The following is a 15,798-nucleotide window of genomic DNA, read 5'->3' on the forward strand; positions in this document are numbered from 1 at the left end:
TTTTTTGAACAACTAAAAATTTATATATTCAAAGGAATCTAACAAGAAATTAGAATAAAAAAAACCAAGGAATCAACTAACATTCATTTTGGAAGATCTACTATTTACCAAATTAAAAGAATTTAAAACTATGAAATCTAAAATAGTGTTTCTACGAATCAAATTGTTATTAAACAAGACCGAATTCCTATGTATCCATAACATCCAAATTGTTGTCAAAATAATCACCTCTAAACATTGTTTTCCCACCACTGTTCTCTGGGCATCATCCACCCAAGAAAGACATTCCAATATCAGGGACGTAGCTATTCACACTTAAGGTATGTCCTAGGACCTACCTTTTTTCTTTTTTAATACAACAATTCTATATAAAAAAACATAAGGAACTACCTTATTTTTGCCAAAAGACCTATATTTTCATATTTTTTTTTCCATTTCATTTATATAAGGAACCACGTTGATTTTGGTTCTAGATTCGTCACTGTCCGATATAGACCCAAACAACGGAAACACCACATTACGCCATCGAGCCACCAACTTCAAAACTTCTTCCTCTACTTCACATAGAAAAAACCAATGACATGTTTTTAAAAAAATCGATGACATGTTGTTTCAGTAACACATTCACACATCGGACACATTAGTGAAAATATTCACTAGGTTTTTCAAATCTAAAATTTATATTTTGATATGTATTCAGATTGGAATACTTGGTTGAAGACCAACATATATTTTAGTATTTTGAAATTTATAAGATGATGTAAATAAGATGAAAAATGTATGTAAGCTTATTTACTTTATTGTTGTCTATAATTATTTTTTTGCATCATAATATGTCCGGACAAATTAAAATATTTTTAACTCTTAAGGACATGACCTTTTGGGACTTTCTTCCGCATGATCTTTCTTTAAATGATATTATTTTACAAAATAATACTATGAAACGTTTATTTTCAAAGACTTTTTCAAACATCTCATGAGTTTCTTCTAAAAAGATAAAAAGAAAATATAAAAATGTTTCGGATGAGGGGCACGCGAAGCCAAACCGGATTAACATGGATAACGTTTGTGATAAAAACGGTCGATGCAAGAAATTGAAACCATAATGATGGAACTTGCTTTTTGAAATATACTTGTTTTTTGAAATATGGGCCTGAAATGTGATTTGAAAAATAATAGAGGGATCATTTCTGTAATTTATACACATTTTTATGTGGTCGACGCTCGCTATATTGAAAGAAATTCTTAAAAAAATCTATTATCCTGAACTTGATATCTTAATCCATTTGGATTATACAAAACCAAAAGTTAAAATCTCCGACCATCCACATTCAACAGCTATAAATAAACCCTTAATTCATCATCTGTTTCCCCTCTCTTCATTTTTCAGTTACTTTCCCTGAAAACCCCTTTCAGTTTTCCCCAAATCTCAATCAAATCCAGAGAAGAAAACCATTCCCAAATTCTTTGAGGTTCGTGTTGTTCCTATGGGATCTGGTTTTTCGTCTTTTCTTGTTTTGTCCAGCGCACCCTCTGCTCCGGCGGTGCCGCCGGAAACCAACCTCGGCGATTTGCCGGAGAGTGTGGTGGGTTCTGTTCTTGTACACTTAAACCCACAAGAAATCTGCAGACTCGCCGCCCTTAATCGTGCGTTTCGTGGCGCCTCGTCGGCTGATTTCGTGTGGGAATCGAAATTGCCAGAGAATTATGATTCTATTGTATCCAGGGTATTTGGTGATGGTAATGAATTCCCTTCAAATTTGTGCAAAAGGGATATTTACGCCAGATTATCTCGACCTAATTCCATTGATGGAGGCACAAAGGTAAGGGATCAATACGTTTGTTTGCAATTAGAAATGAATAAACATCAAATTCTAACTGATAATCTTTTCAATCAAATATTTAATCATCTAAATAAAATTCTTTTTTCTTGGTTTATGATCAACAAAATGTTTTGACCTAAAAAGAAGATAACCAGGAGTTATTTTAAATAGAATTCTTTGTGTTGTTGTTTTATGAAATCTGGTACTTAGTATGAAATCTTGAACATGATAGAAGATGTTATATACTTATATGCTTTCTACTGATTTGGGTTTTTGAGGAACAAAGAGTTTCCACTTTTCACATAAAAAGACTCAAAGTTTGATAATTTATTTAAATTTTTGCAGAAAGTTTGGTTACACAAAGGAACAGGAAGACCTTCTCTTTCAATATCATTCAACGGGTTATCAATCACCGGCATTGATGATCGCCGATACTGGAGTCGAATTTCCACCGATGAATCCAGGTAAAACATTGCACCCCTTTCATTAAGAACAATTCATGATGGATAAAGTACAAACAACTCTTGCATTACACAAAACTTACACTTCTTTGTTGTTTTCTTGGATTCAGATTCAAATCTGTCGCATATCTGCAACAAATTTGGTGGTTTGAAGTCGACGGAGAGGTTGAGTTCCCATTCCCGGCGGGCACCTATAACCTCTACTTCCGCCTCCAACTCGGGCGGTCAGGCAGGCGGTTCGGGCAGCGGGTGTGTGACTGTGAACAGATTCACGGGTGGGAGAAAAAGCCGGTGAGATTCCAGCTCTCCACTTCCGATGGTCAAAACGCGATGAATGAATGCTATCTGACGTCACCTGGGAATTGGAAGTTTTATCATGTTGGTAGTTTTGTTGTTGCGGAGGATTCCAAGGTTGCAATGAAGGTGAAGTTTTCTATGATGCAGATTGATTGTACACACACTAAAGGTGGACTATGTGTGGATTCTGTGCTCATTTCTCCTAAGTGAATAAAAAGTTTTTTTTTTTTTTTATTGAGTTGAGAGGTTAGAGCAGTTTTTTTTGATGTTCAAATGACCTAATTGTGTAGAGAGAGGGTAATGCAGTTGTTATGCATATCGACTAGATTTAGGGCAGTTGTAAGATGTAGTTTTTGTTTGTGTAGCATGAAGTTACTTAAAAGTAACATGACGCTTTTAAAAAGTGTAAACTTTCTTAAAAAACTAACTCTTATTTTCGTAGACTTTTTATTATTATTATTTAATTTGTGTTTTTATTTCAAAGTTCTAAAAGTTTTCAAAAACTTGATGTCGAGCACACGGTAATCTTTTTGTGTACATATTGAGAATTTGAGTTAGTACACAAGGGTGAGGTTTGAATATTGTTGTTAAAAGCATAACATGTGAAAAATTCACATATGATATTATTATTATTTTATTTAACATATATTGAGCGTATCAAATTCATTGATTCGTGCCGTTTAAATAATCATGAGAAAGTCGTATGTGAAATGAGAGATGTGATAGTGCAAATGTATTATTACATTATGTTTAGTTATCATATTATGTTTGGTTATCATGTTTGATGTATATATACGGATGTTTGATGTATATATACGGATGAATAGGAAGATATTTAATTTTTCTTTTTTAAATCTCTATTATTTAGCATGATAAAAAATATTGAATTTTTATGTAAAGAAAGACATATTAGAAAATAGAAACTTCTTGGAATCTTAAGATAACATGGGAGGAGTGGTATTTTCCAATAATTGTTTTTGATTTATCTGTTTAAAAATAAACGACCAACTTTTATGTATTAATTTAACTGAAAAAAATACCCACGATAAAATTATAAAAATCAAAACAATTTTTTAATTGGATATCAGAAACACAAATGGAAAAAATACATGCAATTATTGTCACAAAATCCCATTTTCAATCCTTTTTGTCAGGGCTCTGCATAGCTTAAGGGGTTTGGGAAGACGTGAGTATTGTATGTCTACCACCAATGTTGTATGTGCATCACCATGGTTAGTGTTGAATTCGAAACCATTATGCAAGTAACAAGCTTTCTTCAAGATTAGGGTTTTTTGAAAACAAAAACCGTATAAAATTAAACACAAATGTATCTTAATCGATGTTTTGGAAGCTTGTCATCGTGATCAACTTCGTTTTCTGCTAAAAGGTTGATCACCACCTTCACTGAAAAAAATGAAACACAAGACGCAGTTGCTGGAAGGAAGTATTACACATATGATATCCGACTAATAAAAAGTTACATTTGTCGAAACCGACAGGATTTAATAAAAAAGATTGATTGTAGTAAAAAAGAAAATGCTCATTGACCAAGTGTGAAAAAATAATGAGACTAAGAAAAGTTACATTTGCCGAAACCGACAGGATTTGATAAAAAAATATTGATTGTGGTAAAAAAAAGTTACAATTCCGACTAATAAAAAGTTACATTTGCCGAAACCGACAGGATTTAATAAAAAAGATTGATTGTGGTAAAAAAAAATGTTCATTGTAAGTGTGAAAAAATAATGAGACTACTAAGATAATCGTTTTATGTATTTTTTTTTTCCAACTGTTTGGTAATTCCTATTTCCTTTTATACGCAAAGACTCCTGTAAGGTTTTGGTCGAGTCCAATTAGATAATGGGTTTTCTCTTTTGTAATAGTTGGGTTTTCTTATATATAAATGCAAAAGTATCAAATCGGAAAAGTGTACTCAAAGCCCATTATAAGGGGCTAATAAACTGTAACATAATAAAGCCCATCCGATCTACCCGTACGTTTGAAGTCTAAATCAAATGAATTGAAACCATTCAATCCATCGAATAAGATCAGATCATATAAATAAACAAATATGGATTATAAATCATCAAAGTAACGATGTGTAAAAACATTAAGAGATAAGTGTAACAAAAAATACACTTGGTTTTAAGTAGGGATTGTAATGTGTCAAAATTAGATTGAGTTCGGTTTTAAGTAGGGATTGTAATGTGTCAAAATTAGATTGAGTTCGACTTCAACCCTTGTTAAAAAAGTTTAACATGTTTAATTATAATTATTGCAATTTTTCTCAATCCCACCTAAAATTTTATAATCAATGGATTGACATGAATCCAACCACTTTTAACACATGATTAAAACTCAAGTTTACTCATTTTAATTAAGAACTAGGAGATTAGCCCCGTAAAGGTGAAGTTTTATCATGTTAGTAGTTTTGTTGTTGCTGAGGATTCCAAGGTTGCAATGAAGGTGAAGTTTTCTATGATGCAAATTGATTGTACACACACTAAAGCTGGACTATGTATGGATTCTGTGTTCATTTGTCCCAAGTGAATAAGAGTTTTTTGATTGAATTGAAAGGTTGGAAGAGTTTTTTGATGTTCAAATGACATATTGTGTAGAGAGAGGGTAATGTAATTTTATGTATATTGGTTAGATTTAGGGTAGCTGACATTATAATTGTGGCTTTTATTTATGTAAGAGTGTTTAGCAAAGTAGTTTGAAATAAAATTACTTAAAAACTAAAAGTTAATAGCTTGGAAAAATTAAAATCAAATATTACTTGAAGTAAGATTTTTTATTATAAGTTTATTATTTAGAATAAGAGTTAAGCTCATACTTGTGAATAAAGTTTTTTACTTTAGTGTTTTTTTTTCTATTAAGAAAAATCTTTTAAAAGTTTTCAAAAAAATATTTATATATACATTTGGAATTTGTGATTGATACACAAAGGTGATGTTTGAATATTGTTGCTAAAAGAATAACATGTGAAATATATATATATATATATATATATATATATATATATATATATATATATATATATATATATATATATAGGGAGAGTTCATGCGAAAATGCAAATAATTTGCGAAAACGCGAAAACAAGAAAAACCTATGATATTGCGTCACCTCAACATTATATTTTGGAAAATAATTCATCCAAACTTTAAAATACATGATGATAATCAATGATAGATGAAAAATTGTTTCATATTAGCAAAGTATGATTTTTTAACATTTTTATTATAAAAATATGAATTTAAAAATGATTAAAGACGTGAAAAAAAAAATTATTAAAACTGTCTTTAAATCTATATTATTATAACATCATCCAATGTAAACTTACTATCTTTAATTTATTACTAATAAATTTATTTTTTTATAGTACATGTGTTTGATTTTCATAAGATAAAATTTGTTTTTGCGTTTTCGCAAGATATTTATATTTTCGCATGTATATATATATATATATATATATATATATATATATATATATATATATATATATTATCAAAATCATTTTAATTCGTGACGCTCATATCTCCTCCCACCATGATGTTTTGTTTATATATATATATATATATATATATATATATATATATATATATATATATATATATATAGGGTAAAGTGAATATACTTAACAACCTTATATAAGTTTAGGTACCTAACCTCATCAAACTACGTCATTTTGCATTAAATTTTCATTGCAATCATCCAAGGTTCTTAAACTTCATCCCTAAAGTTGATTTACTTCAAAAAAAATTGGAAATTCATCATTATATTTCTCCTACATCCTTTCATTTGTAGCGGTAGGATATGAAGCCCATCAGGTGGTATTCGATAGAAAGACGTGATGTAAAAGAAAGATATTGGTGAAAGTCCAAAGATTTTGGAAGTAATCAAGTTATGGGGTTGAAGTTTAAGAACATTAGGCAATTACAATGTAAATATGATACAAACCGATGTAGTATTATGGAGTTAGGTACCTAAGCTTATATAAGGTTGTTAGGTATATTCACTTTACCCATCTCTATATATATATATATATATATATATATATATATATATATATATATATTGTTTTTTTTGTTTTTAATATCTTTAATAAATACATATCGTATTCGTCAGACTTTTTTTGTGTTATGGTTTTCATTAGTATTATATTTATTTTTTCGTTTGGACTATCCATGACTATCCATGTATTATTCTTTTGTTCAGATTATCCTTATGTTATTATTTTCGTTCCGACTATCTTTGCGTTGATTTTTTTGGTTGGGTTATCCAATGTTATTTTGTTCGTTCAGATTATTCATTTATTACTTTTTCCGTATGGACTAATTTTGTGTTATTTATTATTATATTTGTTCTGACTATCCCTGTGCTATTTTTTCGTTTGGACTATTCACATGTTATTATTATTATTATTATTATTATTTCATTCAGACTATTATTGTGTTATTTTTTCATTATGATTATTATTGTGTTATTTTTGTTCCGGCTATCATTGCGTAGTTTTTTTTTCGGTTGGATTATCCCCATTAGAGATGCACAAAGGCTGAATCTGATCTGATCCGGTTTTGCCGGCGTCACAATCAATCTAGTTTGATCGTAATCTGTACCGGTTTCAAACCGATTTTGACCGGATTTGAAGATGCTCGATCCGAATCGTTTTAATCCGATCCGAAATTTGATTTTTTTTAACAAAAAAAACATTTTTAAACACTCAAATTCAATACAAAATGCAATATAGGTTCATTAAAATACTTAAAACATACATCAAACATCGAAATATAAAGAGTTATGATACTAATATCAAACTAATTAACTAATAGTAATAATAGAGTTGCGTTATAACATTTTTGTCAAATAGTCTTCAATTTTTGTGGTCTTCTATTTCGTGTCGTCTTCACTAAATTGTTTTTCAACCGCCATGCAAATGGATAAGGGTCTCATCAATACCGTCTTCTTCATCTTCGTCTTCGTCTTCATCATTATCGTCTTTGTTTAGTTCTGGAGGCGTTGATAAGGTTTGTTCATATTCTTGTTCCATTATGTAACACCGTAAATTTTCAAACAAAATTTTCATTTTAATAATCATGTAATTCTCATAATATAGTTCACAAAACCCCCCAAGTGACAATGTTTTCAAAAACACATATTCAGAAAATGTTTTAAACACAATCCAGGATCCTCAAAATGTAACTCCACCTCGTGTGTACAATCAAGCCGGTGCCTTCCCGTAATCCTGAGAAGTACCTGAAACACATAACACATAACATGGTAATCACGAAGCTTAGTGAGATCCCCAAAATACTACACATAACTTATTAGCCTCTCATGACTATACTCAAATAAGACCCTCCGGTTAATGTGTCTCAATGGAACCCTCCGGTCCCACAACTCGGGTGGACCCTCCAATCCTAACTCAGTAAGCTTAGAATAATACACAACATAAATCATAAAGACATAATTCAGGATATCACAATACTCGATATAAGCACATAAGACCCTCTGGTTACACGAAGATTACCACTCTAGGTAAGTATAGTGAGAAGACTCACCTTATAAGCAAGCAAGGAAACTAACTACCCCTCGAACAGTCTAATCCTCGCCTACATGTAATAAGCATCTCTAATTAACACTTAAAGATCACAACTCTAAATAAACTCATGATAGTCCCTCTCTAACTCTTGGGATGGGTAAAAGACCATTTTACCCCTCCATGACCTCTATCCCTCAAGTTTGACCAAACCCTAAAGTCAACAGAAGTCAACACTCGAGTCAACAGTCCATGTTGACCCAACTCGTCGAGTGCATCTATGCGACTCGTCGAGTTCCTTTGGTTCCTCAGAACCCTCATGAAAGTCCAACTCAACTCGCCGAGTTACGACGTGTTCAGAATCATCGGGACAAACTCCAACCGACTTGTCGGGTCAGCTCATCGACTCGTCGAGTCCCTTAAGTCGAATTCTCATTCAGACATTTTAAGGCATAACTGATACCCCATACTCCGGATCTATCTTCTTAAGGCTCGAATATCACGTAAAGCTCCAAGCTTTACGTGCATGCATGGCATATTAGGCTCATAATGCCAATATAAGCTCCAACAAGGGTTAGATGCACAAGAGCTTGCCTCCAGCTCAATAAAGCTCAATTCTTTGGACTCACAAGGCTCTATATAGTCCAGATCTGAGGTTTCAACCTCAAGCCATGCTCAAATGACTTAATGACACAAGATGCATGGGAGAAACCCCTAAAACTCCCTGAACCACGATCTCATAAGGAAATGATCAAGTTAGCATCTTTTTACCTCCAACTAAAGCAAATCTTTGATGAATCTCTGGATCAAAAAGCCTCATCTTGATCCAAGCTTTGATGCTCTCCACTTCTCCTCCAAAAGATCACAAAAATGCCCAATATTAACTCTCTTTTCTCTATTAGCTCACTCTAGGTGATTAGGGTTTCACACAAGGGAGTTGGGTGGTTGGTGAGGAAGAAATGAGGGCTTAAAGCCCTTTAAATAGGACACAAACCTAGAGATTTAGGGTTTCCTCACACAGCGCCAACTCGGCGAGTCCACTCTCTGACTCGTTGAGTTGGTCATTAAACTCACGTGACCAATCCGACTTTACTTGACGAGTCGGGCATACAACTCGTCGGGTCACTCATTCAATCCCAAATATATATATATATATATATATATATATATATATATATATTATACATGAGAGTCAGTATGTTACACATTATCTCTAGTTCGACATTATCCGCTAGTTAGCCTTCTGGTGATGCCAAGTGTTGTGTACGTTCCACCAAATCCAAGTAATCCTTCAAGAAAACATAAACTTCCACCGTAACCGAGGTAAGATTCATTCTCAGCTTTGATAAAACCCTACCACTAAAAGAAAAATGGATTTCGATGCTACTGTGGAAGCTTGGACGGTTAGTAAATTGCGGGCCAAGACGAAGAGAATAGGAAGTTTTGCTTACTTTTCTCTGCACCAAGCCAAAAGATCCAAAATTTAAATTGTGGTGCACTCATGAATTTTAAAAAGTTTGAGCCAATATAAATTCCAAATTCCCTACTAGGTGTTAATGTGTGTGCTTGTTTGTTTTGTTCCTCCAAAAGGTAGCTATAGAGGTCGATATGAAAATCCATTTGACCTCCACTACTACCCGATGCACCACTAGTAGCTTCGGATATACTGGTAAAAAAGTGTGACATTTCACCATATTTTCTTGCATAAATGTCAAACAAAGTAATAAAAATATTATTGAAATCGTTGATTTGGTTACGAATGTAGTTAGAATCATCTTTTTACAAATTTAAAGAGATGAAAATTTTGGTAAGTAAAGCCTCTACGTCCGTAACATTGTTACATGGGTTTAAAGTCGCGACGCACGTAACAAGTGGTGACATCTCTTTAAAATATTTGACTAATTTTACTCTCATTGGTTTTGTAACAAAAAAAATATTTCACTTCTTTGTTCAAAACGTTCCAATTGTGCGGACATCAACCATAACTCATTTAGTAACAAAGGACTTGTAGGATAATATACGCTTGATAAAAAAGTTGTTGATTGTTTAAAAACTTTTAACATGTCCACAAACTCTTCCATCAAATCCCAATTAAAATCCGAAACCAGTTTTTTCTTTTGAAATTGTATCGTAAAATATTTGTAAAGAGATTCTTTGATGTGTCAAACTTTCAAACATCATGCATGTCAAACTCCATCTAGTGTCAACATCCCAATGAGGACTATATGGAGTTACGTTGATGGAAAGTGCAAAACATTGATATTTTTCCATTCTCGCTTTGTTTATTCCATAAACTCTTGTTAACACATTTTTGAATTTTTCAATCGCAGAATCTATCATTCTTAAATCATCTTGTACCACAAGATTAATTATGTGACAAACACATCGAGTATGAAAAAACGAGTCATCCAAAATAGGTTTATATTTTGCAATTAATCTTTTTGTGGCGGCGGTAATGTTACTTGTATTGTCAAACGAAATAGAGAAGACTTTGTCGCTTAAATTATAAGTCTTTATAATGCTTACTAAAATTGCAAATAATCGTGCCCCCGTATGAGGATGCGCAAAAAATTACAAAATAATAACTCATTTGTTCGTTACCCAAGTAGATGGATCTATCCAATGTCCCGTGACAACAAGATAACTTTTGGGATAACTTCCGGTGGAGGACCAAACATCACATGTTAAAGAAACACCAGATTTTATATTTAAAAATCCCAATTGCATATCTTTTTTTTTGCTATACCTCAATACTTTATAGCATCACGTCTAAGAGTAGTGCGACTTACTTGCCGGTATTAAGGTTGCATTTTTTCCGCAAAATCCTTGTCAACTGTGGGTTTTCGAAGTGGTTGAAAGGTAATCCCTCGTGAATCATGAACTTGCAAAAGCTTTTACGAATATCATCATTGTTATACATAAAAATCGCCCCGCCGAGAGTAATATTCGATTGATCCAAATCGCCTTGACCTTTTACAACCGGACAAGTTTTAGTTGCATGACTCTTCAAGGTACTATTACCATCTTTACCCATTAACAACCCACACTTCTTGCATCGAGCTTTTTCCTTCCCGTTCGACAATAGCATCATATCAAAATGTTCCCACACTTCTTTATTCCAACCGGTTGGTAAGATTTTCACCACCGTTACATCCGACTCTTGACCACGGCGGTAGAATTTCTCAATCTTATTTTTTGGAGTGTTAAGAAACTAGAAGTCTACAAGTAGTGAAATTTTGTTTAACATTGAAATCTAGCAAATGTCATCTATTTATATGTGTTAAGAGGGTTAAAAAGTCAGAAATAGTCAAGCTAGCCGTTTTTTGGAGCCTTCTAATGCTTAGAATTTTTTTTTGATTTTTTCGAAAATTCCTGTTTATTAATGGTCATAAAAAAACTGGTTTAAGATTCAGTTTTCAATGAATCCAGTTTACGATCTGGGGTTCAATCCGATTCTGCGTTCGAATCTCCAAACCGGTTTCGATTCGGTCACCAATTTAATTCGATCCGGTTCGGTCAAAACTGGTTTTGACCAAATCCGGTTTTTGGATCAGATCAAATCTTGAGGGTGAATCAGGTTTTCGTGTGCATCTCTAATCTCCATGTTATTTTTTCATTCGGACTATCTCTGTGTTATATTTTTGTTCTGATTATCTGTTATTTTTCCATTTGGTCTGATGCGAAAAAGAATAACTTATATGAAAGTAGGATTCTCGTAATACTAAAAGAACCTATGTGTTTTTTATCTGATGCAAAAATGGTCGAAAAATACGTCTAAATCGACAAGAAATAACAATGAACTTTAAAAAACAACCGATATATAACAATGTACTTTCAAAACTCTCAAGAGTGTAAATTACAGAATGGTAAAAATTATAAAAATATTAGTCAGGTCAGATGCAAAAAAGAATTTTTTTTATATGAAAGTTAGGATGCTAATAATGCTAAAATTGGTCAAATAATGCAAAATTTGCTTCAGTTGGTCTATGCTTGATAGTCGGAGGTACATGCTATTCTCTTTTGACAAATTTCATTCCTTCCAAAAACATTCAATTCCATTCCTTACAATTGACACTTCTTTCTGTTAACCTTTTATGATCGTTTGGTGTTGTATTCAAGTATCTTCTCAGTAGGTGATTTTCATCTTAAATCGTTTAATAGATCCCCTATTCGTCAAATTGTAGGTTATCGACACCTCCATCATTTTAACATTCTCATCAATTCGGTCATGTTTTATTAATCTCTATTTGAAAATTTTATTTTTTTTGATCTTTTTAGGGTTGTCCGTTGAACCCATTGAGATGGTGATGAAGGAATTCGAGCTTTTAATTGCATGTCTTGATAATCTCTCTACCTTATCACATGCTATGTAGTCAATAGTGGCGCTATAGAGGTGCTATAGCGGTTAGCGGAGGTAAGAAAACGCTATTTCAAAATAGCGGTGACGCTATTAGCGTCACGATTTACCGCTATTTACCGCGATTCTGGTCACCGCTATAGCGGCGCTATAACCGCTATTTGAATAGATTTCATTTTTGGGCTATTTTACATAAAAAAACATTTTTTTTGTGTCATTTCATTAAATAAAATTGTTTTTTCGTAGCCAAAACCAAAACTTTTGTGTCATTCTATTGAATAAAATTGTAATTTTGTGACTGTCATGACTTCCATTGAAACCATGTATGTGTTGTCTTGTTAATTGTGTTGAAAACTTGAAGTACTACATTATGATTAACTATCAAATTACTTAATCATTTCATTTGATAAATGTAATTTTGTTTGATAACTGTGATTGTGTTAAAGTATGATAAAATAGTAAGTATTGCATATGTTTTCTTGTTGACCGTGTTAAAATATGATTAATTGGGGCATTAGTAACCGGTTTGTGAAGTATGATTAACTAATTATGATATGTGAAATATGATTAACTAAATATGATATGTGGATTATGATTTACTGATTAACTAATTAACTTGATTGGGTTGAACTTTAAAGTATGATTTACTGATGAATACTTTAATATATATAAATTCGAAATAATATAAAAAACGCTATATCACCGCTATATTGCGCGAGAACCACGATTTCATATAGCGGTCGGTGACCGCTATTATATTTTTTACCGCGATAACTGCTTAGATCACATGTTTAATAAATAGAGCCTTAATTTACCAATTTCCTTAATGGGTTATCCCTAATTAAATTACGGTTAGCTACTTTTGTACTAAATTGGTATATAATGAAAATTAAGTTTTTTTTTTCTTTTATCTGTTTAGCATCGGAGCAATAAGAAAACATTGTTTTTTAAATTTATCTTGAGTAACCATTTAATAGCTATATGTAAAAGATATGAATACTCCGTAGTTAAGACCACAAACCTTACTCAAACGTTTGCAAATGTCCTGAAGTAAACATTCATTTTTCCATTATTTTATCATTATCATAAAATAAAAAAAAGACATCCTCATGTGTTTAAATTATTTAATCTGTCTCATAATAACAAAAAAGTTGTGTGCAAATTTTGTCTTTTGACATTTTCAACGAGTCACAGATAATATTTAAATCGAGCAAACATAGTTGTTTTTATATTTATTTGTTATAGTTTCTTTATATTTAATATTGTGGGGGTTTATATGGTTCATTTTGAAGGAACGTAAATAATTTGATATTTTTTAAAATAAACACTTCTATTTCCTAATATAACCATAAAATAACAATGTATTTTGAAAGTAAATTGTCAAATGTTGGATTATACTTGTCTATACTCGTTTTCACATATGGTCAGTTATATGTAGTTGTTTCCGATGTCACAAGTAAAAAATGTTTGAAGGTACTCATATGTGACGAAGAAGGTCGTTCAACTAATAAAACAAAAAATATTGTCTACAAAGAGGGCTTTCAACGACTATACATATTTACCGATTTCAGTATATTTTCCACATATTTTAATAATACCAATAGCCCTAATTTTTTATAATTATTTTGCAATATCTATATACATTTGTATTTTATTTATATGGATCATAATCTGGTTCATTAAGGAAACAGAAGAAAATGCTATGAGCTATCGTTATCTCTTTTCATACATACTTATAAAGCTAACATTTTTTCTTGAATCTCATGCATTTGAAACCCCCATAAAATTTTGCCAACACCTCATGCATTTGAAACCCCCACACCCTTTCACCTTTAAAGTAATTAATCACACATAATCTTATTAAAAGAAAATCACACACTCTATAACTTCAACACCTCATGCATTTCAAACCCCCACACCATGTCACCTTCATTATATATGTAGTTATATTAGTATATTTTTCTTACAAAAAGTCGTCATTTGGTTGAAGATATTATGATTCAAAAGTTTTCATATAGTTGAAGCATTCACGATCCAAATATGATGATTTGAAGAAATGTGTTATGTCTCATCGATGGTAATTGTAATATGATTTTTTCTTTCAACCAAAACAAATGAAGTTTTTCTATTCTTTCTTTATATTCAATTTCTCATTTGACCTTTATATGTGATTTGTATGTATTACTCAATCTTAAGTATGACTCTCCAAATATCAATGTTTTTCTTGGAATATCTTTCTCATTCTTCTTTTTCAAGAAAAAAATTTTGATTGCAGGTCAGTGAAGAATTGTCATCAAGTTTTTATAGTTGAATGGTGTTCAATAAAGAAAGAAGATTCAGAAAACGGATATAAGTTTTTTTTGTTTGAGCAAAGTAGACGAATGTTAGTTTTTTCTTTTAATTTAAACGTATATTTATGTAACATTTTTATTTATATATTCAACCACCCAATGTTATTATTTATTTGATTGTAGTTTTTCTATTTTGATTATATTTATTTTCTATTATTTTTTTGTTGGGTTATCCTACACAACATATTTACAAGACAATATTTAAAGGATAACATAATTTTTAACATTTGATATGTTATTCTAATGACTTATCATGATATGTTATTCATATGAAAGTAATTTATCCATATTACTACGACAATAATTACATATGTTATTTACGAAAAATATATATTATATGTGATTTGTTTAAGATATATATGCACCTATGTATGCTATAAATTTATAATTAAATATATTTATGTTTAATAATTAAAGGGATTAAAATGATGCATCAAAACCAATTATTTAGACTAATATAATAATAATAATAATAATAATAATAATAATAATAATAATAATAAATACACATTTCCAAGTACTATATTCATTTGAAACTCACACTACAACTCAAGAGTTTTCTAATTTATGTATATTTATTAGTTACAACTCAAGAGTTTTTAACTTATGATTATTAATTAGTAATCACTAATAACATTTTATTTTCTTTTCTTTTATAAGGTTGTAAAGTTTTGCTCCTTAAAAACATTAATGTATTTGAAGAGTTTTGTCATTTAAATATGAAAAGTTAATATAAATGTTATACTAAATGTTTTAGTGTTTTTATGTTATTAAAAATTGCAGTGTTTATTTTTTATATTTTTTTATTATTCGTTGTATATATATCTTTTTTAATACAAATGTTATAATAGATGTTTTTGTATTTTTATGTTACTAAAAGTTGTAGTTCATATTTTTGTTCATACATTTTGTTACCCATTATATATGGATTCTCAGACGTTTGATATATAATTTACACAATTTTAAA

General features: G+C 31.0%; 1 protein-coding gene across 1 annotated transcript; it reads left to right on the forward strand.

The window, feature by feature from the left end:
* The first annotated feature begins 1,357 nt into the window (after window positions 1–1,357).
* LOC145058308 (F-box protein PP2-A11-like) lies at window positions 1,358–3,022 on the forward strand. The gene is made up of 3 exons (XM_079006231.1): window positions 1,358–1,823; window positions 2,169–2,287; window positions 2,395–3,022. Exons 1-3 carry the CDS (start codon window positions 1,488–1,490, stop codon window positions 2,789–2,791), a joined length of 852 nt encoding a protein of 283 aa, XP_078862357.1. The 5' UTR covers window positions 1,358–1,487; the 3' UTR covers window positions 2,792–3,022.
* The last annotated feature ends 12,776 nt before the right edge of the window (window positions 3,023–15,798 follow it).

The sequence above is a fragment of the Lactuca serriola genome, chromosome 6, assembly GCF_051521515.1.
Source record: "Lactuca serriola cultivar US96UC23 chromosome 6, Lser_US96UC23_V15, whole genome shotgun sequence".
In the NCBI taxonomy this organism is placed as follows: domain Eukaryota; kingdom Viridiplantae; phylum Streptophyta; class Magnoliopsida; order Asterales; family Asteraceae; genus Lactuca; species Lactuca serriola.